This window comes from Cuculus canorus, chromosome 17 (assembly GCF_017976375.1).
Source record: "Cuculus canorus isolate bCucCan1 chromosome 17, bCucCan1.pri, whole genome shotgun sequence".
NCBI classification, from domain to species: Eukaryota; Metazoa; Chordata; class Aves; order Cuculiformes; family Cuculidae; genus Cuculus; species Cuculus canorus.
Window position 1 is genome coordinate 8,593,044 of NC_071417.1, and position 24,103 is coordinate 8,617,146.

At 53.8% G+C, this 24,103-nt stretch overlaps 3 protein-coding genes across 9 annotated transcripts in view; all 3 read right to left on the reverse strand.

Moving 5' to 3' along the window:
• Window positions 1-5,000: 5,000 nt before the first annotated feature.
• On the reverse strand, window positions 5,001-9,275 carry CRYBB2 (crystallin beta B2). 3 transcript variants are annotated; one of them, XM_054082086.1, is made up of 6 exons: window positions 8,790-9,275; window positions 7,903-7,978; window positions 7,031-7,149; window positions 5,936-6,110; window positions 5,411-5,553; window positions 5,001-5,287 (listed from the first exon to the last, which is right to left on the reverse strand). In XM_054082086.1, the coding sequence occupies exons 1-6, from the start codon at window positions 9,065-9,067 to the stop codon at window positions 5,119-5,121; spliced, it is 960 nt and encodes a 319-aa protein (XP_053938061.1). In that variant the 5' UTR covers window positions 9,068-9,275; the 3' UTR covers window positions 5,001-5,118. The 3 variants fall into 3 exon arrangements, with proteins under 3 accessions (XP_053938061.1, XP_009558774.1, XP_009558772.1); XM_009560479.2 differs by having other exon boundaries at window positions 5,978-6,110; window positions 8,790-8,863; XM_009560477.2 differs by having other exon boundaries at window positions 7,903-7,974; window positions 8,790-8,809.
• A 2,813-nt stretch (window positions 9,276-12,088) lies between these two features.
• Window positions 12,089-15,026, reverse strand: CRYBB3 (crystallin beta B3). The gene is made up of 5 exons (XM_009560476.2): window positions 14,949-15,026; window positions 13,464-13,582; window positions 13,185-13,317; window positions 12,905-13,047; window positions 12,089-12,364 (listed from the first exon to the last, which is right to left on the reverse strand). The coding sequence occupies exons 1-5, from the start codon at window positions 15,021-15,023 to the stop codon at window positions 12,199-12,201; spliced, it is 636 nt and encodes a 211-aa protein (XP_009558771.2). The 5' UTR covers window positions 15,024-15,026; the 3' UTR covers window positions 12,089-12,198.
• A 7,221-nt stretch (window positions 15,027-22,247) lies between these two features.
• The window catches only part of KIAA1671 (KIAA1671 ortholog), a 79,890-nt gene continuing 78,034 nt past the window's right edge, over window positions 22,248-24,103 (reverse strand). For 2 of the 5 annotated variants that reach the window (XM_054082081.1, XM_054082082.1), the window contains one exon: window positions 23,558-23,695. The gene's annotated coding sequence lies outside the window, so the exon portion shown is untranslated. Of the gene's footprint in view, window positions 23,696-24,103 lie in introns of all 5 variants that reach the window. The other 3 variants (XM_054082085.1, XM_009560475.2, XM_054082083.1) reach the window with 3 other exon arrangements.

Sequence of the window (24,103 nt, forward strand, 5' to 3'; positions counted from 1 at the left end):
CTCAATTTCCCCTCTTTCAGCTGGAAACAGTTCCATTTCATCCTATCCCTGCCCTCCCTGATCAAGAGCCCCTCCCTAGTTTTCCTGTAGGAAATGCTGGGTTCTTTCACTCTTGTCCAAGCTTTCACTTTAATCAGAAGTGAGATTACTTCCCCCTCCACAAGAAAAAGCTGAGGATTGATAAATCACAAATCTGCCCTGAAACCCTCAAGACTTTAATAAGATATGCTGAGTTTCTGCTTATTTTTCCTTCCTTTCTTAAGCCTTCAGTATTTGTGGCTATGGTCTGTACATGCACAAACATGAGGCTAGAAATTTAATTTAAAGAAGAAAACAAAACATGGAAGCTAAGAATCTCATGTAATCGCTTGGCTCCAGAAGCTGGAGAATTAAATATGACAATAACAATAATTTTCAAAGGACAGAAATCTGTGAAACTCTCGGTAACCCCAGAACAGTTGGCAAGGCACGTTCAATACCCAAAGTATCCAGGCTGCAGATAAAGCTCCCCCCACTCTAAGGATAAATATTTCATATTTTTCAAGATTACTGTTTTTTAGCCAACGATTTCCCCTATCCTGGCGTGCAGGGCCTTTGCACTCTGTGCATGAGGGGGAATTTACCCAGGTGCTCAGAGTGAAGGCAAAGGAAAGTCAGTGGGAGCACAAGAGCCCTTTTTCACCTCTTTTCATTGCATTTTCTTCCTCCTCCCCACCAGCCAGCCCATGCCACAAAGGACAGGATCCCCCATCATTTCAAGGACAGACAACGGCTGATGCTCAAGCTGAAGAATAAGATGGCAAGAAAAAGGCACCTGAATCTCAGATGCAGTCTAGGTTTTACATTATTTTTGTTCTGGCATTAATTATTCTGTGGCAAATCGATGCAGTGCTTTCCCTGCAAGCAGCACCCGTTCTTCCACCTCCAGCCCACAGGCACAGCCTGGGCTCCCAGCACTCAGCAGGATTCACCTGCGGAGGTTCCCAAGGGATCCCCACCACCTACAGCTCCCACAAGCATCAGCCGTGCACCAGCGACCTCCATCCCAGGGGGCTGAAACCCAGTGTGGTTGGTGGCAGCAGGGTTTGAGCCCCCCCGTAGTAATTGCCGGGTGAAAAAAAAATTCCTTTGCCAGTTTGGAGAACAGCTTTAGCTCTCCCATCTATTGGCACGGCAGCAAAACCACCCACCCACCGGCAGAGCCGTGGGATTGCTGAAATACCACCAGCTCCCGCGGCTGACAGCACCCGCTGCTCCCCCCGCAGCGAGACCGGGGGACAGAGCGGGGAGAAGGTCCGAGAGACACAGTTTGGGGTGGCTGAGGGCACCGAGGAACTGCGGCCGTGCCAGGGGTGAGCGGTGGGCGGTAGGATAGCAACGTGCCAGATGGCACCACGGCAGCTCGCGTGGGATGGAGGCGATCTTGTGCTTTGGAATAAAATGTCTTTAAAAATGTAAAAGAGTTAAACCTAAATTCCCAGCGTCTTTCTGTCCGAGGCAGCGACGGCATCTGCTCAGCTGTGCCCGGGAGATGCGCCTCGTGGGTGACCGCGTCTCCCAAAACGCTGGGTTCAGTGATGATGTTTCCAATGGTGGCGAGTCCCCCCGAAGCCAAGGGTACGTCTGGCTCTGATTCATTGCCTTCACCCTCACACCCAGCCCTTGGTCCTCTACGCAGAGCTTTCAGCTTCGAGTGCCAAGCAGTGGCTCCTGCTCTTCTGCTGTCTGCACAGCCGAGCAGCCTCTTAGGCTCAGATTTCTCTTTCCCTCCCCAGGTTCTACCACTTTTACAGTTTCTCCACAAGCAAAATGGGATCAAAGGGAGGAAACATCCCAGAGGATGACACGGAGCCGGAGCAAGCAGCCCGCATTGCCTTCTGCAGCCCCACGCTGCTGAGTGGTGGATCCAACCCTCTGGGAAAGATATTAGAAGCTGAAAAATGATCGCTGTTGAGAGGAGAGCTCTGCAGCAAACAGCAGAGCCTGCGGCATTGCTGCTGCCAGAGCTGAACCCCAGCTTTCCCTTTTCCCATGGTGCAGCCACCCATTACCTGGGCTAGGGGCTGGTGGGGTGCCCTGTCCTCCACCCCCTCACCAGCCCCCCGGGGTGCCACGGCTGCACAGGGTGCAGCAGTTCTTCACACCATCACCTTCCAAGCACTGTGAGCAGCCACTGGGTGAGCTGGGTGGCAACCAGATCCCCATCAGGTCCTGACCACGCAGCAGCATCTGGTAGCTCCCATAGCATTTCCCTCAGGGTGATACAAGACCGGAGATTCAGCTCTGCCCCAGGGCCTGAGGATTGCAGGGATGGGCTCTCACCACTCAATGAGTCTCTGCTCACCATCCCCAGACCCAGCGTTCTACTTCTCTGAGCCAAGATCATCTCTCTGGGAAGCCTGGGAGATCTGCCCACCATTCTTGGGTTGTCTGCATTACTGGGCAGATGGCTTCGCATTTGTTATCTGCGTCTGCTTAAAATGTAACCAGATGGGGAAGCGGCTCTCTCCGGAGCTATCCCTACGCTTAGCACCCAGGAACAGCAGTGATGCTGGGAGGCTAACCATGGAATAACACCATTCCCACCCAAGAAGAGAGCTAGAGACCTGCCAGCAGCACATCCGAGCTCAGCCCCAGCCGGCAGCCGCTGTGCCTGGTGACACAGAGAGTGATGGAGCCACGCAGCCGTCCAGCTCCCATCCCTGTGTCTCAGGGCCCCTCTGCAGGCAGCAGGAGTAATGTGGGCAGTGGGGAATGTGCTGCTCTGCCCCACATTCTCCAGCCCGGCCAAGGATGACTGCGTACCAGGGCACAAGCGCAACACCTGGCAGTGCCGTTTGCAGGATGGGATGTGACTTCCTTTGGTGGGAGCAGGTTTTGGGGTTGAGGTTACCGGTGAGCAACCATGACTCAGAACCGGAGCAGCTGCTGAGTAACAGAAGCCCTCACTCAATCAGGAAAACACATCTCCTCCTACGTGAGCCCCTGCAGAAACCACCCTCTCTGCTGCGCCACCGGCTCCCCCAGCGAGTGCCGAACAGCCCACCCACCCATGCACAATGCCAGCGTGGGCACCAGGTCCTGCTCATGCCACAGCTGCTGCCTTCTTCTGGCTCAGGCCATAAAAACTTGGGGCCAGCAACCCTGAGTTCCATCCTGAGGAGGTGACGCTGCCAGGCAGGATCCTAGAGGATCAGGGCATCACTGCCCTTGCCACAGGCACCTGGCGCCCCTGATGCTCCGGGGAGCAGTCTGGGGGCAGAGAGCGGAAAAACCCACCTCAGCAGAGCTAAATCTGCATTGAGGTGACCTGAGGGCACCCACCTGAGCGCAACCAGCCATCAGATGAGGAAATTCCCTTGACAGGTCACAGATGAGCCACCTTGGAATGCATTCACATTTTCCTCTTCTACTTTCAGTGCTTTCCCCACCCGCCCAGGACCCTCCCAGCTGATCCCACCTGGGTTCTCTGGTACTCGAGGGGGCTGCAAGGACAGCAGTTCTCTGCTCCCCACCTCCTTGGTGATTTGAGCAGTTTGCACCCCTAGAAGATGCCATTTCCCACTGACGATTTACAGCCTAGGGGCAGCAGAACTCCCACAGCCACAGTACAGAGCAGAGGTGTCACTACTTTCATTAAAATCCCATTTTTCACAAGAAATTTTCCCATTTGCAATGACTCTGAACATTCCCTATGAAGGGAGAAGCACAGGTTTGTGCAGGGAAGTGTCGAGGCTCCGCGGCAGAGCGCTGCCAATGCACGACTCGCTGAGGAGCTGACATTTTGCAGCAACGCTTGGCAAATGATTAATTCAGATTGTCGCCTGGCAGAGCCGGGCTTTGCCAAACCGAGCTCAGTCATCTGAAATATGGAGGATTTAGGGGGCAAAACGCCATCCACCAGGGTGGTTCTGCGTGAGAGCTGATGGAGAGGAGGGCTGAGCATCCTCCATCTCCCCGCAATTCCTGTTTTTCCTGAAGTTCACACCAAAACACTGCAGCCAAGCAGCAACCTGAGACAGGAGTACGGTGGGTACTTGTGTGAAGGTGGCCAGGACATCGCAAAGGTGCTCAACACCAGGGCTGAGAAGTGTCCTCCTCTACCTGCACATCCACCCAGCTCCAGGGCTGCGGCCGCTAGCCCTGCACGCCCACAGCCATCCCGCATCGCCCAGCCTCAGCCATGCAGTCCCTGCCATGGTCACATCCTGCCAGCAGAGGGGACCCGGCTGGCTCAGCAGCTTCTGCACCACCTCTGCTGCTGCATTAAGCCCCGGCAGAGCCATGGAGCTGCGAGGACAGTGCCACCATCCCATTAAGCGCGGCCAGTGTCACTGTCCGGCTGAGCACGGCCAAGCACGCTGAGGCTGTAGTTCCTCTGCAGGAGCCAGCACTCAACAGCTGCTCAACTTTCCATGCAAGTAGCCAAAGCACTATTTAACATTCTTAATGCTAGATTAAAAGAGTATTGCTAGTTAAAGCTTATTATGCTTAATAATTAAAGCAATAATTGAGCTTGGAAGCAACTTAGCCAGGAGGGTGAATGCCTCCAGCCCTCGGTGCATCCACCCTGGCACCGCAGCACTTTGGGGACACTTGTGCATCAGGATGTGTGGCTGTAAAGGAGCCACTCACCCTTGGTAGTGCCTCCCCGGACAGGGTTGAGCCCCGCAGCCATCGTGGTCTGGCTGGACCCTTCACCATGGCACTGGTGTCAGAGGAGATGAGCAGTTCCCTTTCCTCCTGCTGAGCCCTCAGCTCACCTCCATCCCGTCCGTCAGCACCGAACGGTGAACATAGCGATGGCACCGAGTGGACAGCGAGGGTACGAAAAGGTGGTACAAAAAGGTGGTACGAAAAGGATTGTGGGCACAGCAATGGGTCCCTCTCCCTGCCTGGAAGCATGGGGTGAGGGTGGGTGCCCCACTGAAGGGGTCCCTCTGAGCCCCTAGGAATGAAGGGTCTAAAGTCAGGACTTTGAAACTCCAAGCTTTATTCAGTTGCTTCGGCAGCGGCGAGCGTCACACGGAGGGAGGCGGGAGGCGAGGCCATGGGGGGACAGTGGCAGCCGGGGGGAAGCTTGCTCCGCTCCCTGCACCCCGGCACAGGCTGGGGGCTTTAGTTGGTGGGGTGGTAAGCGCCGCGCTGGTGCCACTGCATGTCCCGGATGCGCCTGACCGACTGGATCTGGGGGTGTTGAGCGCCGAAATCTGAGCTGTCTTTGTAGTCCCCCTTTTCAAACAGGTACTGGTATCCCCTGTAGCCAGGGTACTGGTATCCCACCCACCTGCCAAGGCAAGCACGGGTGTCACGCACCATCACCGGGCCCAGGGGCTGGGACACAGCATGGCACGGCCAGGGCTGCGATGCTCCAGCATCTCCCAGGTCCCACCGCCCCCCTGGTACTCACGTGCCACTCTGCACCCGCACGGATGAGACCTTCTCCTGATAGCCGTGCGCGTGGAAGCTGGGCACATCGTCATCTATGATTTCAATCTTCTTGCCAGTGAAGCTGGGGTTTTCGTACAGCACGATCTTGTGCTCCTGGCTGTCCTGCAGCGGGGAGAGCAGAGATCGGGGGGCATCAGCAGCCGCCGGCACCTGAGGCTGGGCAGGGGGGCAGAGCCCAGGGCTGGGGGGGAACCAAGGCGAGGGGCTGCCACCATGTGCCACCACTCCCAGCGGTGCCAGGCGTGCTTCACATCCCTCCTTCCAGCTCAGAGAGCCAACACCCACACTGGCACTGCCAGACTTACCAGCAGACGTCCTCTGCTCTGGGGTCACCTGCCACTGCCCCCGTCCCCACGCGCCCTCTGCCCCCCACCGGCTCCCCGGGCCCCGAGGGCTGGGGCGAGGGTGCGCAGGAGGGGGTGCCCCTGCGCCCGCAGGGCTGGGGAGGGCAGGGGAAGACCGGGGAAGCCTTCTGGCTGCAGACCTTGGTCTGGCGGGTGGGTAGTGGCTGTCTGGGTGCTCTCACCACTTTGATGGGTCTCAGGGAAGTGATGCTGTCGCTTCTCCGGCTGTTGGTCCAGGAGTCCCAGCGGGGGTACTCCCCCTTCTCAAACACAAACTGCTCCCCTTTGCAGCTTGCCTGCTCGTAGCCCACCCAGCTGGAAGAGAGCAGGGGATGAGCTTCAGACCAGGCAGCGGCACAGAGACGAGCACCTTGGTACCAACCCCAGCAAACACCCTCAGGCTGAGCCCCTGGCTGTGCCCCCCGGCAGGGCGAAAACCCCTCTGCTCCCTAGTGGAAAATGGAAATGAGCAGAGTGCTGCCTGCTCAGGTGTTGGCAGTGGTGCCACGGTGGGAGTGGAGAGCTCTGCCTGCAGAGCGTGTCCTCGGTCCAGCGTGGAGCCCGGCACAACCAGTCCTGAGGCTCTGCTGGCAACCACACCACAGGCGTTGCTGCCGTGGATGCTCCAAGGTGGTGGCCCCCATCCTTGGTCCCTGGGGACCTGCAGAAGGATGGCATCACCCACAGGTCCTGGGTGGAGCTGTGCACACCACAGGAGTTGCTGGCATGGATGCTCCAAGGTGGTGACCACCCACTTTTGGTCCCTGGGTACCCACAGAAGAATGAGATTGCCCACACGTCCCGGATGGGGCTGTGCTTCTGCCAGGATGCTCCACAGCTGCCCTGTTGTTCCTGGGTGCAGCATCCTGCTCGCCGCAGGACGTAGGCAAGAAACTCACCCTGGAGATTCCCCAGGTGCTTTGCAGGGGTTCCCCATCGCTCCCCGCCTGGGAGCACAGCCCCTCTCCAAGAGCACACGCAGAGGTCACTGGGTGGATGGGGCATGCACCAATAAGGAAGGGCACTGGGGTAAAATGCCATAACCTGTGCCCATGCCCACCTGCCTCCAGCTCCCCTCCTGCTAAGCAGGGCTGTGCAGAAATGACACAACAGCATCAGCCAGGTGAAATCTGGGGTGCGGTTCAGGTGCCGGCAGCGAGGTTACCCCCTCCACATCCCAGCCCCTTCCTCCCTCCCAGGCACCACAGCAGCCCCCCAGCGCCCCTGGCACGTACGGTCCAGAGTGCACGAGGATGGAGCCCACTTTGTCCACGCCGGCTTCCTTCAGGTTGGGGCAGGCACCGCTGAGCTCATGGCAACGGCCCTGGAAGTTCTCCTGCTCAAAGATGGCAATCTGGAAGAGAGCAGGAGCCTCAGAGTGGAGCACGGCAAGTCTGGGGGGAGGACACACGGTCCCCAGCCACCAGCTCCACACAGCCCCATGTCTGCTGCAGCCCAGATCTTCCAATCTGGGAGGCCAGATCTCCCGACCTGGTGGCTCCCCAAAACCTGTCAGTGGATTTTAACCAGACTGCAACCAAGAACGAACATTTCCATGACTCTGAGCACACAGGTCTCACTCCAGGATGTCTGAAAGTTCCTGCCAGCACCAGCCCAGCACCCTGGTGCTCTTTGCAGAGTGATGCCCTCATTCACACCAGGCTTCAAGCAGCCCAGACTCTGGTTTGAGCATCGCAGCTGCCAGGCGGGACACAGCGAGCCGGGCACCCCGGGCACCCAGGAGAGGCACAAGGGCTGTCCCGGGGCCAAGCACTGCCGGCTCAGCACATGGATTAGCAGGGCAGCGGGAGGCAGAACTGCTGTGTCTGCAGGGCTGGTGGGAGATTAGGAGTTGATCCGTACCCACTCCACCCACACCAGGACCACAAACGCCAGCAAAATTCTGTGCATCTCCCACCTCACTCCCCGTTCCCTCGTCCACCCGCAAACAGCTCAGCACTGCAGCTGGCAATGCTCAACACTTGCTGTTCTGTTGCTCCCAGTCCAACCATGGCCCCAGAATATCCCAAGGAGTTGATTTTGGTCCTCAGCGAGGTTGAGGGTGCCCCAGTCTCACCACAAACTCAAGGAGAAGCCACACACTAACCTTGGAGCTGGCTTGCTGCTGCTTAGAGGCTGGCATTTGGTGCTCAGAAGCCATCATAAGCTGGGTTGTCCACTGCCTTGGAAAGAAAACTCAGAAGGTTGAAAGCTGCCACTGAGGGCACATCTGACATTGTGCTTGTGCCCCCCGTTCCTGTGTCCCCCATCTGTACCCCACAGCCCACTCGGCACTCAGTCGCTGGCTGCTCCTTGCTGCTGAGTTGCACAGAAAGGGGTACGGGACTCATAGCAGGGCAGAACCACATTCAGTCTGCAAGGACCAGCCTCTTTAAGGGCTGCTCAGCACCACAAACCTCCGGAGGCTCATGGAGGAGCCCAGGCAACAGTTCCAGCACTACATCACCCATGACTGGATCTGCAAAGGGTCTCCAGCCCAAAGCATGGGGACCTGTGAGCCCAGGGCAGTTCCAAGTTGGTTCCAGCAGAGCTCAGCCCCTGTGGCCAAGACTTTTCGCCTTGTTTGTGCTAAGCAAGGGACAGCTGAGGAGTCCCTGTCCCATTGAGGTGCCAGAAGAGCCTGATAGGGAGAAGCAGTGGGGCTCCCATTGCCCGCTTTGGCCATGTGTGTGCATGTGCAGGGTTCTGGAACAGCTGCCACTGCAAAGGACCTTCGTTCTCAAGCCCAGCAGGACCCTCCATATCTGAGCAGGCTCCAAAATAGGTGAAAACAGCTCATTCTCAATAAAATAACAACAGAGCCACTGTCGGGCAGCTATACTGAGCTGGCCACCTGGTTTGGGCTGCAGAGACAAGACTGTCTTCATGGCTCACCCCTGCGTACATGCATCCCACTGGCATCACCGCACCTCTGCCTGGTGCTGCGGGAGGAGGCAAGGACAAAAAAGAGGGCAATAGATAGAAAAGTCTTACCCGTTATACCAGTACCCGCTTGAGCCAGTGAAGGGCTGGGGACGAGAGGTGGAATTTATACCGAGCCACAGAAGAATAGTGCCAAAACTATTTACAAAATAGTTAAAGCATGAGTCAAAGAGAGAATCCTGGATTAAAACCCAATGAAAACCGAGGTCAGCTGATCGGCCGCAGCCTTTGTCTCCCCAAACACCAAGTCGGGGAGTTATTTCATTAGCTTTCACATTCGCGTCGCCCGCTTTGTTGGGTTTGTTAGCAAGGAGATTTGGAGTTTGCATGCATCAGCCAAAAACATGCCAAGACCCAGCTTGGCCCTTGCAAACAAAGCGCCCGCCAGCCCTGCTTCAGGAGTTTTGGAGCCAGAGACTTTATCCCACCAACAAACCATCGAGCTGCCCCATCACTGGAACCACCAAAAACTGCTGAAGTTGGCTCTTTCCGTGCATGATAAAACAAGCCTTCAAATAACTGGTAAGCGTCTGGCTTTGCCCATTTGCATCCCCGGCCAGGGAGCGCCCGTGCCCTACAGCCAGCGCTGCCGCACGGGACCCCGTGGGGCTCTTGGGCACCATGGGAGCCCCTTCCCGCTGACATCTCCCACGGCGGATCCTGGGCTTTGGGGGTGAACAGGGGCAGGATCCGGCGCTGGTGGCAGTGCCCAGGGAGCATCCTCAGAGCAGGGCCAGCCTGGGATGCGGGGACACCCGAGTGCTAGGGGTCGGGCTCCACTTCCAATAACACAGAACTGTTTGGGCCAGAAGGGACCTCAAAGCCCACCCAGTTCCACCCCTTGCCATGGGACACCTCCCACTGGATCAGGGTCTCCAAGCTCCATCCAACCTGGCCTTGAACCCCTCCAGGGACGGGGCAGCCACCACTGCTCTGGGCAACCTGGGCCAGGGCCTCCCCACCCTCACAGCAAAACATTTCTTCCTAAAATCTCATCTCAATCTCCCCTCTTTCAGTTTAAAAATATCCCCCGCCCTCCTGAGGCCTCTAAGAAGCATCTCAGCCCCACAGGGCAGCAGGAGCTGAGACCCCTCCATCCTGCCAGGGCCAATCCAAGGTCAGTAGCAGGGCCTCGCAGCCCAGGACACGTCCCCGTAGCTGGGCTGTACCTGGGCTGGCCCAGACAGCACCACATGGGATGGACTGAGGGTTACGGGCAGCAGCAAAAACCCTTTGCTGGTATTTTGCTGCCGGCTGACCCAGAATGGGATGTCAGGGCTGTGCATTGATTTTGGCTGTGGCAAACTGAGTTTCCTGCTGGTAGCAGGGGTATGATAACACAGCTACCAGTGCTGTAAAGCACCCACAGCCCCTTCTCAGCCACTGGAGAAGAAAGACCTGCCTTGTGGCCCAGCAAGTCTCACCCAGCATTAACGTGGCCCACGCCAGCTCTGTTCTGCACACATTCCTTGAGGGTTCCACAACACATCATAGAATGGTTTGGGTGGAAGGAACCTTAAAGCCCATCCAGTTCCACCCCCTGCCATGGGCAGGGACACCTCCCACTGGATCAGGGGCTCCAAGCCCCATCCAACCTGGCCTGGAACACCTCCAGGGATGGGGCAGCCACCACTGCTCTGGGAAACCTGGGCCAGGGCCTCCCCACCCTCACAGCAAAACATTTCTGCCTAAGATCTCATCTCAATCTCCCCTCTTTCAGCTTCAAACTCTTCCCCCACATCCTCTCCCTGCACTCCCTGATCAGAAACCCCTCCCCAGCATTCCTGGAGCCCCTTTCAGCACTGGAAGCTGCTCTAATGCCTCCCTGGAGCCTTCTCCAGGCTGAACAACCCCAACTCTCTCAGCCTGTCCTGGTATGGGAGGTGCTCCAGCCCTCGGATCACCTTTGTGGCCTCCTCTGCACTCGCTCCAGCAGATCCACATCCATCACAGATGTGCTCCAGCCCCCACCACCTCCCGGCACACCCAGAAGCTCCTCCCATGCCCAGGACAGCCACATACAGGGTCACAAGAAATCCCACCAGACCACGGATGATTTTTGTCAGGTGAGGTTTGCTAGCAAGTGCCTACAACGCTCTCAGCCCTCCCACCATCCTTCTCCACTCCCGTGCCTTCAGTTGCGGCACCACGGAAGGGTCCAGCCACTGCCCTCCCACTCTTCCTGGCTAATTCCCAGCGGTCCCCAACCCAGGACCCCCATGGACCTGTCCCTGTTCCCAGCGTAAGGCACATTCACTACCGCGGCTGCCGTCCGGCACTGCTCAGCCCCTCACGCACCCCAGTGAGTGTTAGACCTGGCGCTTGGCACGGCTGCAATTCCCTCCCCTGGGCTGTGCCAGCCTGGTTTTAGCTCAGCCGTGGGCAGCGGTGATGCAGCTGGCAGCCCCACAGACCGTCCTCGCAGCAGCTTTTGCTGCTCAGGGCTTTCATAGCCAGACCCAAAGAGAAGAAAAATCTCTGGAACAGCTGTTCAATGAGCAGGACAAAGTGCTTGGGCAGCCTCAAGTCTATCTTCCATCCCTGCCGCCAGCTCCGGTGGTCCCCACGCGTGGCCGCAGTGCCCCCAGGGCCAGGCTCTGCCCACACTGTGCACCAGCCTGCACAGCTGAGGGTGGTCACTGCTGGGATGCCCAGCACCCTACCCACATCCCGGGGGGACGTGGCCCAGATGGATCTCCAACCCCAAACTTTGCAACCAAAACTCTCTCTCGGAGAGAGTCCCCAGGCAGCAACAACCCCGGATGGTGGTGGGAAGCTTCCCTGGAGCAGGGCTGAGGATCCTGCAGGGTGCTGGGGGTGCTCACATCTCTCATTCTGTGTCCTTTGGGGTGCACAAGACCTGGTGGTGCTGTTCTTGACATCCCCACCGCTTTTGGGGCTGCCTGTGCCCCCAGGACCCCCCGGCCACCCTTTGGGCTGGACCCCGTCCTACAGCTGAGCAGGCAGGGCTGGGGAAAGCGGGAAAGGAGCCACAAGCAGAGCTCCCCAATTCCAGGAAGATACTGTGAGGAGGGGCAGAGTCACAAGAGAAACCCTTAGCAAGTGCCTTGTGAGCTGCACCAGCACAGAGCTCGCTCCTGCACTGCTCCAGTCGTACCAGCACCGCGACACAGGACCACGGGTGGTTGGGTTTGGGAAGCTGCAGCCTTTATGTAACACCGCAAATACTCGCTCTTTCCCTGCCTCTGCTCTGCCAGGGACATGCTGGGGATACCATCATGGCATCCATCCATGATCCAGCATCCTCGCATGGCAGCTTCACCTGCTGCAGACCCCCCAACCATCACCCCGACCCCATCCCCGGACCAGGCAGGCCCCTGGCAGCCTCCAGCTCAGAGTTTATTGAAGTTTTTTGCACAAAATAAACACCAAGGTCACAGCGTCAGCCGGTGGCATCGTGTCAGGCAGCCCCCGGGGCAGCGTGGGGCTGGGGCACCCCTCAGCTGTTCTCGAAGCAGCCCCGCTGGTGCCATTGCTGGTCCCGCACGCGGCGCACGGACTGGATGAGGGGCTGGTTGGCATCCCACTCGTTCCAGTGGCGGTACTCGCCCTTCTCGAAGACGTGCTGACGGCCCCGGTACCCGGGGTACTCGTAGCCCACCCACCTGCAAAGGATGGAGGTGATGCTCAGCAGCATCGTCCCAAGGCAGAGCGGGAGGGCAGCATCCCCACACCACCCCAGAAGCTGTGGCCGTGATGGTGGCTCTGCTCGCCACAGCCACACACGATGCTCTGCGGTGCTGCCCAGGGCCACAGCTCCGTTGGCACCAAGCATCACTGCCAAAACAAGGCTATGGTGGCAGAGCCTGAGGAAGAAGGTCATCATGCTGGGGGGGTGACGGACAGCCCGGAGCAGGGAAAGGACCACAGAATCTGGCCTCCACCACTCCTGCAGTGGTGTCCAGCTCTTTGGGACAGGACAAGGAGCCATCACACAGCGCCAGGGATGCTGCCCTGATCCCCATCATTGCCTGCGGGCCAGCGGAAGGTGGCAAGTGACACACTGGGCATGAGTGGCATCCTGGGGACAGCTGCCCTGCCCTGCTGTAATGACAGTGCCGGGCATCCCTGCTACCACCCCACAGTGCCGCGTGAAGGGACCTCATCAGAGAGTTTCCGCATGCCCCTAGTGCCACTGTCCTTACGTTCCGTTCAAGGCCCTGACGCTGGCCACGCGGTCCTGGAAGCCGTGGGCCCAGAGGCTGGGGACATCATCATCCACGATCTCCATCTTCCTTCCTGTGTAGCCTGCATTCTCAAAGAGGTGGATCTTGTGGTCAGGGCTGTCCTGAGGGGAAGCACGGGTCAGGGGTTGCTCTGCATAACCCTAACACCCCCTGACCCTCCCAGCCTGGAAGACCCCATTGCTGCCATCGTACTGCTAGTCCATGGGGATGCAGACCCTCCGGCAGAGGCACTACTCACGATCTGGAGGGGGCGGATGGACATCAGGCTGTCACTGTTGTGGCTGTTGGACCAGGAGTCCCAGCGAGGGTAGTCCCCCTTCTCCAGCACAAACTGCTCCCCGGCAAAGCCTTGCCGCTCAAAGCCCAGCCACCTGTGGGACCAGGGAGTCAAGAACGGCACAGCCACCCCAACACTGGACCAGCACCCCAGCACCAGGCAGTGCTGCTGCTCCCTGGGAGCAGGAGGCAGGGGATGCTCTCACTGAGGGCTTGTCCACCTTCTGCACCCTGGACTTACGGGCCAGCCTCCACCTGGATGGAGCCCACCTTCTCCAAGTCTTTCTCAATGATGTTGGGAAGCTCCTCCGTCAGCTCACATTTCTTCCCCTGGAAGTTCTCCAGCTCGTAGATCGTGATCTAAATCATGGAGAGATGCCGTTGGTGGCTGGTGCAGCCACTATGGGGAGAAAGAGCCCTGAGTCGCTGCAGGATCCCCCCTTGGCAAACAGAAGCAGCAGAGCAAAGTGCTCCAGCTGTATCCCCTCCATCCCTGCCACCCATGCCAACATCACTCTTCTCCTGCAGCAGAGCCAGATCCTGCCACGTGTGTGGCTCACAGACTTCATGTGGCTCCACTTCACTCAGGTATTGGCCAAAGATGTTTGCTCAGTAAAACACAGGCTGATATTTCATCCGTGACAGGCTGGAAGCAAGTTGACCGGTTCAAATACAGCATCAAAAAAGCAGAGGGTTTGTGTTAAGAGATCTCCAGGGCTGTAGGCTGTGGTCTCCTGCCCGCAAGCCTGGTCACCGTCCATCCTTTCCTTCTCGCTGCTCCCTCCAGATCCATTTGTTCCCTGGCTCTGGCCTGGAACAAGCTCATTTTCTGGTGTTTTCCTCTAAACCCTGTCTGGTGCAGAGACCGCAACACCTCCCCAGGACCTCCCTCTCCTGTCTGAGCTTTGGTGCTGAGCTGCAGGATGAGTTCGGGCCAGCATCAGTGGCCGGAGCGCAGCGAGTATGGGGACCAGTGGGGTCCGCCCAGCAGCCAGGCTGCACACGCGTGTAGCCAGACACCCCCAGACCCTGCCCCAAAGGGTAGCTAAAACCCCGGAGCCCAGGACAGACACCGCGTGATGGGGGGTATCAAGAGACAAAGGTGACAACCGTGGTCCTCAGGAAATTCTTTCCACCCCAAAGCCATCAGCAGCCCAAGCTCCCGGCACCTCTTTACCCACTTTGCAGGCTTTGCTCCCACTTCCAGCATTCCCAGCCAGGAGAGGTTTTGCCCAGCTTCCCGAGCTGCGGGAAGAACTGCAGCCATTGCAACACCTGCAGCTCATTTACCTCTGCCCAACCTATGAGTGCAAGAATTATAGCCTAAAAAATGCACAAGAAATTCCACTGCTCAAACCTACAGCCGATCCGTGCCGTGATAGGATAATTTCTCTCCCGGCTTAAAACGCTGCGCAGCTGCACACCAGACCGGCAGGTAAGTACTTGGCAGCCACAAACGCAGCGAGCAGCGTCTCCTCCTGCCAGGCAGCAGCAAGTCCTGCAGTCAAAACCTCCCTCCCAGCCCTCAGCCCCGCGCAGCTCAGCTCGAAGCGGATCAAATAGAGCACGGACACCAGCACGCTGCTGCCCTGGGAGGCCGGAGGCCACTTGCTTCCCCAGGACAACCTGCATTGCTTTGACACTGGTACCAGCTTTGTGTGCTGCAACACACGGGGACCGACAGAATCCCACAGAGTCCGTCTGTAACCAGTTGCCCCCAGTATACCTTGTAATTGCCACCTTGCTCACCAGCACCCTCCCCAGTCGCCATCTGCTCGGGGGGACTTTGCTGCTCCGTCATTGTGCCTGGAAAACCCAAATTGTTGGAGGTTAACACAGCATCGTTTTCATGCGAGGTATCAGCCTTTAAAGCGATTGCTTAAGCAGAAATAGATGAAGCTGGCACGGTAACAGGTAGCAAAACTTTATACAGCAGCTGTAAATCCCCAGGGACGTCCAGGCTAGAAGGAAGCGCTCCGTTATCCATGCCCCTCTCCCTCCTGCACACAGGCCCTGTATCCTCACCCAGGCATCACCTTGGGCTCAGAGAGCCCTTAATTAAACCAACCAACCTTCCAAGTGACACAGGATCCCTCTCTAACCCTGGGCAGCTCACCCAGTTGCTCATTAAACTCCTGTCCAAAAGCCCATCCCTTGTTTCCATCAGGAATTTGCCAGGTTCCAGCTTCCAGCTGTTGACATCTTTCCCCGCTAACGTAAAGGCTGGCAGCTCTCCCTTGCTCCCACAGCCCAGCGTCCCCAGGGGCATCAGACCTGGCAGCTGGAGCCACGTTGGCTGGTGGGACAGCAGCGAGAGCCTCCTCCTTGCTGTCCAGGAACATCTCACAACGTTCCTACTCGAATAGGAAACCCCGTCCAAACACGCCTCCCCCGTCTGCTCTCGCCACGCTAACGCAAAGGATTGCTGAGAGTTTAATAGGAGACGAATAAAAGAACCGGAGTTTGACTGGCATCCTTAATCAAAACCCTGCAGCATCACTTCTCGACAAGCATTAGCAAAACAGTCGCTATAACGAGACCTCGACGCAGATATGCTAATTCTTTTTTAAAGCCCTTTCCAGTCCAAGCAGTGGCACCGCTACCTCTCCCGGCGTGGTTCCGCTCTGCCGGCCGGCGCGGGCAGCCCTGCTATTTATGGGTTGCTTCTGAACAGAACAGCACATTATTTGGACGCTGATACAGCAGCTGTGTCTACTGAATTCCATCCATGAGATTTCATCTCAATAGCACGGGCTCGCAGCGCGCCATGGAAACGTTATTCAGATTTCTCCCGGCTGTCCCTTAAAAATGTGCCACTCGCTTTACAGAAGATTAACGTCAAAACTCACATCAGCACGTTCACGCCGCTTCTTGCCAGTTTCTCTGGAAAACTCTCCCATCAGCAGTTAACGAGGGGGTTCAGCCTAGAAACCAAGCACAGCGCAAAGCGAAAAAAACATGCTAAATATTTACAGCTTGTTTGGGCTCAAACACAAGACAAGACACGGGGTCGGTGTCAGCTCCCGGGAGCTCTGCTGGAAGCGCAGCGGGGAAGCTGGATGAGGCAGGTACCACGGCAAGAGAGCAAGGCTGGCACTCAAGCTTTGGATTCTCACCCAAGCTTTGACCCTTACCAGAAGCATTATCTCCATCACCTTCATTACATCTCAGTTCATCTCCCTACCCTGCCTGTTCACCACCTGCATCCACACTGCTCTGGGCTCAAAGAGACCAACAGGATCTTTCGGGAGCCAAGTGCCTAGTAGATGGGTTTACCCATCTTTACAGGTAAAGCATATTCCCAGGTGGGGGAAACACCACCATCCTTCTGCACCAGATGCCAAGCTGAGAGCTTTTTACTCTGCTGGTAGTGGGCTCGATTCCCTCTTAACACTAAGCTACAGTCAACCTACACACATTTCATTCTATTCCTGCAGAGTTTTCTACCTGCTCTGAGTGTGCCTCACCCTGAAACCAAGAACTAAACATGAAATATTTACCAAAGTTGCCAAAAAGCTACTCCACTTGGCCAGGGTGGGTGAACTTAGAATCATAGAATAGTTTGGGTCAGAAGGGACCTTAAAGATCACCTAGTTCCAACCCCCTACCATGGGCAGAGACATCCCACTAGATCAGGCTGCCCACAGAATCATCGAATAGTTTGGGTTGGATGGGACCTTAAAGATCAAACAAACTTGGAGTTTGTCTAATGGGCAGATGGCTGGAAAACTGTCCCATCCACGTCAGCACCCAGATGGAGCTCTGTGCCGCAATTTGCTGTATCATACCACACGCTGGAGCTGCTTATGGGAAGGCTCTTCATACCCATCCCTGCCGTACAGCCTTGCTGGCAGCTTTCCTGAGCCTCAGCCCCAGCACAAGCCGGGATGCACCCAAGCAGGGACAAGAGAGATTGTCTCCAACAGACTTTGCCACCGCTACCCATTGCTGCAGCTTCAGAAGGACAACACAAATCACCTCCAAAGGAGATTTGCCTTCTCCATCGCAGCCCATCCCTGGGATACTGCGCTGCTCCAACAAGTGGGAGTCAAGACGGGGTACGATAAGGGTCTTTGCAATGTAAAGCTGACCACGAAGTGCAGCTGGAAGCACAGTGCAGCTCAACAGCACCTGTTGTCACTGGTCAAACGAGATTTTGTACCTACAGAGACCCCAGCACAGACGGTGGTTTGATAGAGCCCATTTTCTATCGCAGTTCCTTTTCACACTTCATTCTTTTCTTCGAATACAGAACTACTTGGCTGTAAAATATGAAAGCATTTCTGGACAGGAGGACTCAAAGGACAGCATGGAATGAATTAATTTGTCTCTTTTACCAAACACAACAGCTTTGAAATACAGAGATTTTCTGACAAGCCCATTCCTTGCCAGCGTCCCCTTTGCCCTGCGTTCGGTAGCGGCTGCAGCGTCCATGGATCTTCCTTTCCCAAGCTCACATTGATAAGGCAAATGCAGAAACATGACAGAAGGGGCACTAGATCTCACTGATTTGTCTCCCTAACAGAACTCAACTTCCTTTTGCTGTCAGCCTCTTAAATCCCTTTGAGAAACGCTTATACTGTTAGAAAAGAGAGGTTTTTTTCTTAATATCTGCTTGCATTGTAATTGCATGGCATAATACACACAGACAGAATGTCTTTATTCCTTAGGAAGCCGTATAAAGTATTTCCTATGAGACAATTTATTTAGCGTGACCCATATTTACACGTTCTGTAAGGCTATGTGGAATGCTATAAACATGTTACCTATACAAAAGCCCTTTAAAAAACAGCTCGATACCACATTAATGTGGAAAGAGAAAAATCCATAAGCCATTAGACCTTGTCTCTCCTTCTCCAATCCCATGGGAAGAATCAAGTTATTTCAGATGGTATTTTTGCAAAAATACTTTGTGTCAAAAGGATGATGAGGAGAGGGAGGACCTGGTGGCCGGGACAGGCACAGGAGCGATGCTCAGCACCACCAGCTCTTTCCAACCCCACCATGGAAAGGATGCCCAGCATCCACCCTGTCCCCTCACTCCAGTGTAGGCAGAGCTAGGTTGGACCAGAGGTTCCTGGACTTTGTAGGTCCAGCTGAGGACTTGGAAGGTTGTATCCCCAAATCCACATTAAAGCCCCACAGTTTCGGCCCCAAGAGGTCTGTCTTCCTTAAAAGCCCACCTTTTTTACCTCTAATTCACCTGATGATGTAGAAAAAGCAACTGAGAGCTCTCATGAGCACAGAGCCGAGTTGATAAGAAAATAAACATTTGCTTTTCCTTCACAACGTTCCAATTTGGGGACCTCCAGATAGATTCTCCACCTCCGGCACTCATCCCTTGGGACCCAAGGGGCTGCAGGCTGCGGCTGCACCTACACCACGGGCTCGCACAAAGTGTCCTTCAGGAAGATGAAGACAGTGATCTCTGACCGACAGCATCTGCTCTGGGTGAGCACATCTATGGCAACACCACTGTGCTCTCACTAGCAGAGTTTGGTTCATTCCCAGGGGGAGCGTGGCCACAGCCATAACACCGCTGAGAACGCGTCTCCAGCCGTGCATCCTGGATGCACCTCCTGCAGAAGAGCCGCGCTGCATGGCAGCACGCTGAATCTCATAGAATCATAGAACAGTTTGGGTTGGAAGCAACCTTAAAGCCCATCCAGTTCCAACACCCCTGCCATGGGCAGGGACACCTCCCACTGGATCAGGGACTCCAAGCCCCATCCAACCTGGTCTTGAACACCTCTAAGGATGGGGCAGACACAGCTTCTCTGGGCAACCTGGGCCAGGCCCCCACCACATTCATCGTGAAGAAATTCCTCCTAATGTCTAGTCTAGATCTGCCCCTCTCCAGTTTATACCCATTCCCTCTCGTCCTATCACTACAAGCCTTTGTGAACAGCCCCTTCCCAGCTTTCCTGTAGCCCCTTCAGGTACTGGAAGGTTACTATAAGGCCTCCACTATCTCCTTGGAGGCTTCTCTTCTCCAGACTGAACAAGTTCAACTCTCTCAGCCTGTCCTCGTATGGGAGATGCTCCAGCCCTCTGATCATCTCTGTGGCCTCCTCTGGACTCGTTCCAACAGTTCCATATCCTTATTATGTTGAGGATTCCAGAACTGGGACCCCCCATTTCCCAGGAAAACAATCCATCCCAGGAGAAAGTGTGGCTTTACAACTTGGAGTTTGGTATCTGCAGTAAGTGATCATGAAACCCCTCCCTCCACAATGTCCGTGGAACACACGGCCCTCTCCTGGAATGATCACTCAACTGACTTGATGATTTCCCACAGACCAGAGGCAGCCAGGTCTGCGCTGGTGACCCTGCTCTCCTCTGACCGCAGTTGGGGAACCGCACACAGAGCCTGTTTGGGTTGGGACCACAGGAGTGCTGGATATGCAGTTCCTCTGGCTCCCCGGGATGAAGTTATCTGTGTCCCAAGGATGCTCTTGCTTCCCACACACAGAGACACCGAGGACAATTACACTGCAGTGCCAGCAACAGACTTTTCACAGTACGGGGAGAGACAGAAGTCCCTTTTGCCAGGGCACAGACTTTTAAAGCATTGTATTTAAAGCTGTTTAGACGACATTTGCCTCCCCTCTGAGCTATTTCAGTCTATCAGCTCTCTGTCCAACTCCCTGACATCCACCCACACTCTTGATTTAATGCCTCAAAGAGGAGGCACACTGGAGTGTTTGCACAAGTACTAAAGGTTAGAAACTGCTGCTGCTGCGCCAGGTGAAACGGCCGATTAACAGTCTGCATTTGTCAATCCGATCCAGTGCATTTAACGGTTTGGCAACGATTGTTTGGGAATAAATAATAGGGGGAAACAAACTTTTGTGTGGGCAGAAAGGTGTGGGGGTCAATTCCTACAGGGCTATGTTGTCAATGGGTGTCAGACCTCAAGGGCTGAAGGACAGACATGCTGCCTCTTGCTCTGCAGGAAATAAAACCAAAGCAAGGCTCTGAACAGCTACTCAAAGTAAAGGGCTTGGAACTACACGGACTTTAAAGAGGCGATTTGCAAACAGAAGAATAAAAAGGAAGAAATTCACAACTGGGGATTCCAAGTCACAGAATCACAGAACGGTTTGGGTCAGAAAGGACCTCAAAGCCCATCCAGTTCCACCCCCTTCCATGGGCAGGGACACCTCCCACTGGATCAGGGGCTCCAAGCCCCATCCAACCTGGCCTGGAACCCCTCCAGGGATGGGGCAGCCACTACTGCTCTGGGCACCCTGGGCCAGGGCCTCCCCACCCTCACAGCAAAACATTTCCTAAATATAAAAGAATATAAAAGTGTCCATCCCCCCAAGTGACAAACTAAAGCAGAGGGAGGAGTTCTGCTAACAACGAGAGAAGAGCAATCAGAAAAGAAGGATTTCTAAACCAAACAAACTACATACTTCCACTTTTAAAGACCATTACTCTACTGATGCTGTTTTTTAAGGAAGAAAAAACATCCAAGCAGCTGTTAGGGAAGGCATGAGGACACCGCACTCCTCGGGGGATGCCCGGATCCATATTGTGTTTGTGACACTCGGGACACCGTTAGGACAAGGGCTGAAACCTACTCTAAGGTAGGTCCCAGTAGTTGATCAAAAAGCATACCTGAACAAAAGTGCTGAAGCCAAGAGCTCGCTCCCATCTCCTATTCTCAGCAAAAACCCCAAAGGTGGCAACAAAAGTAAAAGCACAAAAAAAATTCAACAAGCATTATTTGGAATAAAAATAGAATTGTATAAAATGTATTACAGTACGTTCTATCATTTAAGAAGTAATAACATATTTATAGATCTTTTATTACATAGTGATAACCTGAAGAGAAGGAAGTCGATATTTAAATCCATGTACAACAAGGAAATGATAGAGCAGAAAAAAACACTTTCCCATTCAACACCATTCTAAAGATTCTTTTTAATTAGACATTTAAGCATTAAACATTTCTCGGTAGTAGGTTAAACTACTAAATACAGTAAGTTTCAGTGCATTGTCCAAGCAGATGTGGAAATGCAGACACATTCAAAGGGCTTTGTGGAAACCTAGTATTAATACCCTCAGTTTCCTCAAACACAGAGCAAACACTGCCAGTACGAAGTTTCTGACCTTCCTTTATTAGACCAAGAACCAGTAAACCCTCCAACTCTTGGCAAGGCGACACTGTCGACCGGCTGAACTCGAAAATCAAGCCTGTGTAAATATTCTCGTCAGCAGGGGGAATCTACCTGATTTCTAGACACTGTTTAAAGTAAGCCCCACGTCATCTGAGGAGGAAAAGCAATCAGCTTTCTTCTCTCAAACCTGCAAATGCTGCAGGTCCAGGCTGGCCAAAGCGTGCGCGTGTGTCACACGCAGCGTACGACTGATCGCACACCTTCAGTGCTGCCATAAAACAACCCCAAAAGACACATAGGCAAAGCTTATTTTAAGAGTCGCCTTTTCCACCATCATCTAAAGGAAAGGGAAGAAGAAAATATGTGCAACATTGTAAAATCCGCTAAGAGGAGCTCTTTAACAGTCTGGCCGGCCGCACCCACACGGAGGTCCACCTCCCACCACCCAGGGTTAAAAACCACATGGGATGAAATGCTCAGCAGAAATCTTGGGTGATTGTTTCTTAATCAGCAGCAAAAGGGGCTGCAAAACTCTAACAGTGACAACAGCTCTGATGAGAAATAGGCCAAAGCAGCAAGTAAAGATTTTTTTCTACGAAAGAGAAACATATTCATTCCATCACCACTAAGTACAGGGAGCTGCTATCAGAACTAAATCTGGGAGAGAGAGATTCACATATGGGACTTGCCTCCTGACATACTGCCGTTATCTCTCTCCCACAAGCAGACTGGGACTAAAAATCACCTCATCTGTGACTCCTTCGTGAGAAGAATTGGCACATGGTTTTGGCAGCTACAAGCTTGATAGACAGCAGACCAGGCATGGTGGTAACCCCATGGAAATCAAGCTTTCCGAAATGCTGATCATAAAAAAAAAAAAACAAAAAAGAAAAGGAAAATGAGTTCAAGTGCTGGTGCTTAATCTTTAATATTAGAGAAGCCCATCAGCAGGACACGGGAAGTGCAATGTGAGGAGCAGCATCTGCTCTGGCTCCAGCCCCACCACGACAGAGGCTCTGCCTGACCCCGCGCTACAAGAGGGCATCAGGGAGGAGGAGAGCGCTCTCGCCTCGCGTCGGCTGTCCACGCTGCTGCTTGCTCAGTCGAGCTGAGAGGAATACTGACGCCATATGATAACCTCCCTCGCTGGGCTACATGGTTAAATGTTTACTGAAAAGAGCACTTATTTGGGGAAAGAATAAAGTGTGTCTTCAATGGACATCTTGGTTGATGTTTCAGATTCTGTATTCAAAGATATTAACATATTTGAGATATTAGTGATATTCACCACACCCGTGTTATGCAGGAGATATCTATACAGCTATTATAACACCGGTCTTACCAAAAGAAGATTATATGAGCTGAGAAACTGAAGATCACATTTAGGTTATCCCACAAAATCAGCATAAAAATAAGAACTTAAACCTGGTATTTACAGATTAACAAATAGAGAAGTGGGACTGTCCAAACTGCTATTAAAGTGACATTCAACAATTATTAACTGGAACCCTGATATGAGTGTAACATCCTCCCTTTTCCCTTACTTTTTTTGATATAAAAACAGTATTTACATGTATTTTTTTTTTTAAAGAGAACTGGTTGACATTATTGCTTGATCCTTTTTAGGAAAGACATTCCAATGAAGCAATTATTTCACATGCTGACAAAACACAGAATATACCATTTCAAGAGTGACAAAAGTTAACGTTTTGTTCATCTAAAAATTATCCTCATCTGCTCGGTCAGCAGAAAACATGTAAATATAAGCCAATCAAAAATACATCTTACAAAAAAATAATCAAGTTTCCTTTTGCAGTATGGCAGTAAACATCATTTGTTCTTTCACTCTCACCTTCCACAAACTTCATTCTAAACAAGAGCTTACTATTATTTCCACCAAAAAAAACCAAAAAAAAAAGATAAATTTGATTAAAATTGTTATTTTCATAAACAAACACAAAGCCCAGCCTTACACCTGACGTGCCTACTGAAAGTCATACTTCTGCGGTGCTGAACACCTGCGTCGCAGTGCAGTCTCTGTTCAACAGTGAGGGGACTTTCCTGGTGCACAGCACTCCGAGATCAAACACTACAATTTTCCAAGACTTTCTGGAGCGCTAACTCCTTCCAGGCAAGTTTGAAGTGACCGCTCGCGCATCTCTGGATAGATACAGCTTTGTATTTGACTATGAATATTAAGCAGCTTTCTCCACAAAACAGGAAGGCACCATGCACATAGCAGTTGAGGCAGGAAGCAAACAGCAGCAACATGACGTGTGAATTTTAGGTTCAGATGAGTTAAGGCTTCTGTTAAACTTCTTTATCTTCATCTAGTTAGAATCACTATCTGGAAAGAGAGAACAGAAGCAACTGAAGTAACGATGTGACACGGTCAACAAAGCAGTCAGAGCCCTCTTGGCGTCTGTAACGGGAAAGCTCTTGTAGTGTATTGCTCTTGTAGTGTCATCTTGGCCTGGTCCAGTTTAAGGTGGTAAATGCCCAAGAGCTGCCCAGAGCACTGCTGAAACGGCACACATCAAGGTTTACAAACTGTGTGCAAGCCTTTTATTCAATGTTCTTGCTTGATGGAAGCACTACGAAGAGGCAGCACAAACAGACTGAGTGTTGTTACAATAAAATTGTCTGCAGAGAAGCACTGAAACTGCATCACCTGGGAATGAAAAACTCCACTCCTATGCTCTGCCTCACACAGAATTACTTGCCATTCCTGAGCAGACCTTTCAGAGTAAGTCTG

Excerpts from the sequence above, each read along its gene's own strand:
- CRYBB2 (XM_054082086.1), bottom strand. The coding sequence starts at position 9,067 with ATGCAAACTCCAAATCTCCTTGCTAACAAACCCAACAAAGCGGGCGAC. Across the intron at positions 6,111-7,030 it reads ATCCTCGTGCACTCTGGACC|CTGGGTGGGCTACGAGCAGG; the intron begins GTACGTGCCAGG and ends GCTCTCTTCCAG. Across the intron at positions 5,554-5,935 it reads TACCCACCCGCCAGACCAAG|GACAGCCAGGAGCACAAGAT; the intron begins GTCTGCAGCCAG and ends TCCCCGCTGCAG.
- CRYBB3 (XM_009560476.2), bottom strand. The coding sequence starts at position 15,023 with ATGACGGAGCAGCAAAGTCCCCCCGAGCAGATGGCGACTGGGGAGGGT. Across the intron at positions 13,583-14,948 it reads AGCAAGGTGGCAATTACAAG|ATCACGATCTACGAGCTGGA; the intron begins GTATACTGGGGG and ends TCCATGATTTAG. Across the intron at positions 13,318-13,463 it reads ATCCAGGTGGAGGCTGGCCC|GTGGCTGGGCTTTGAGCGGC; the intron begins GTAAGTCCAGGG and ends CTGGTCCCACAG.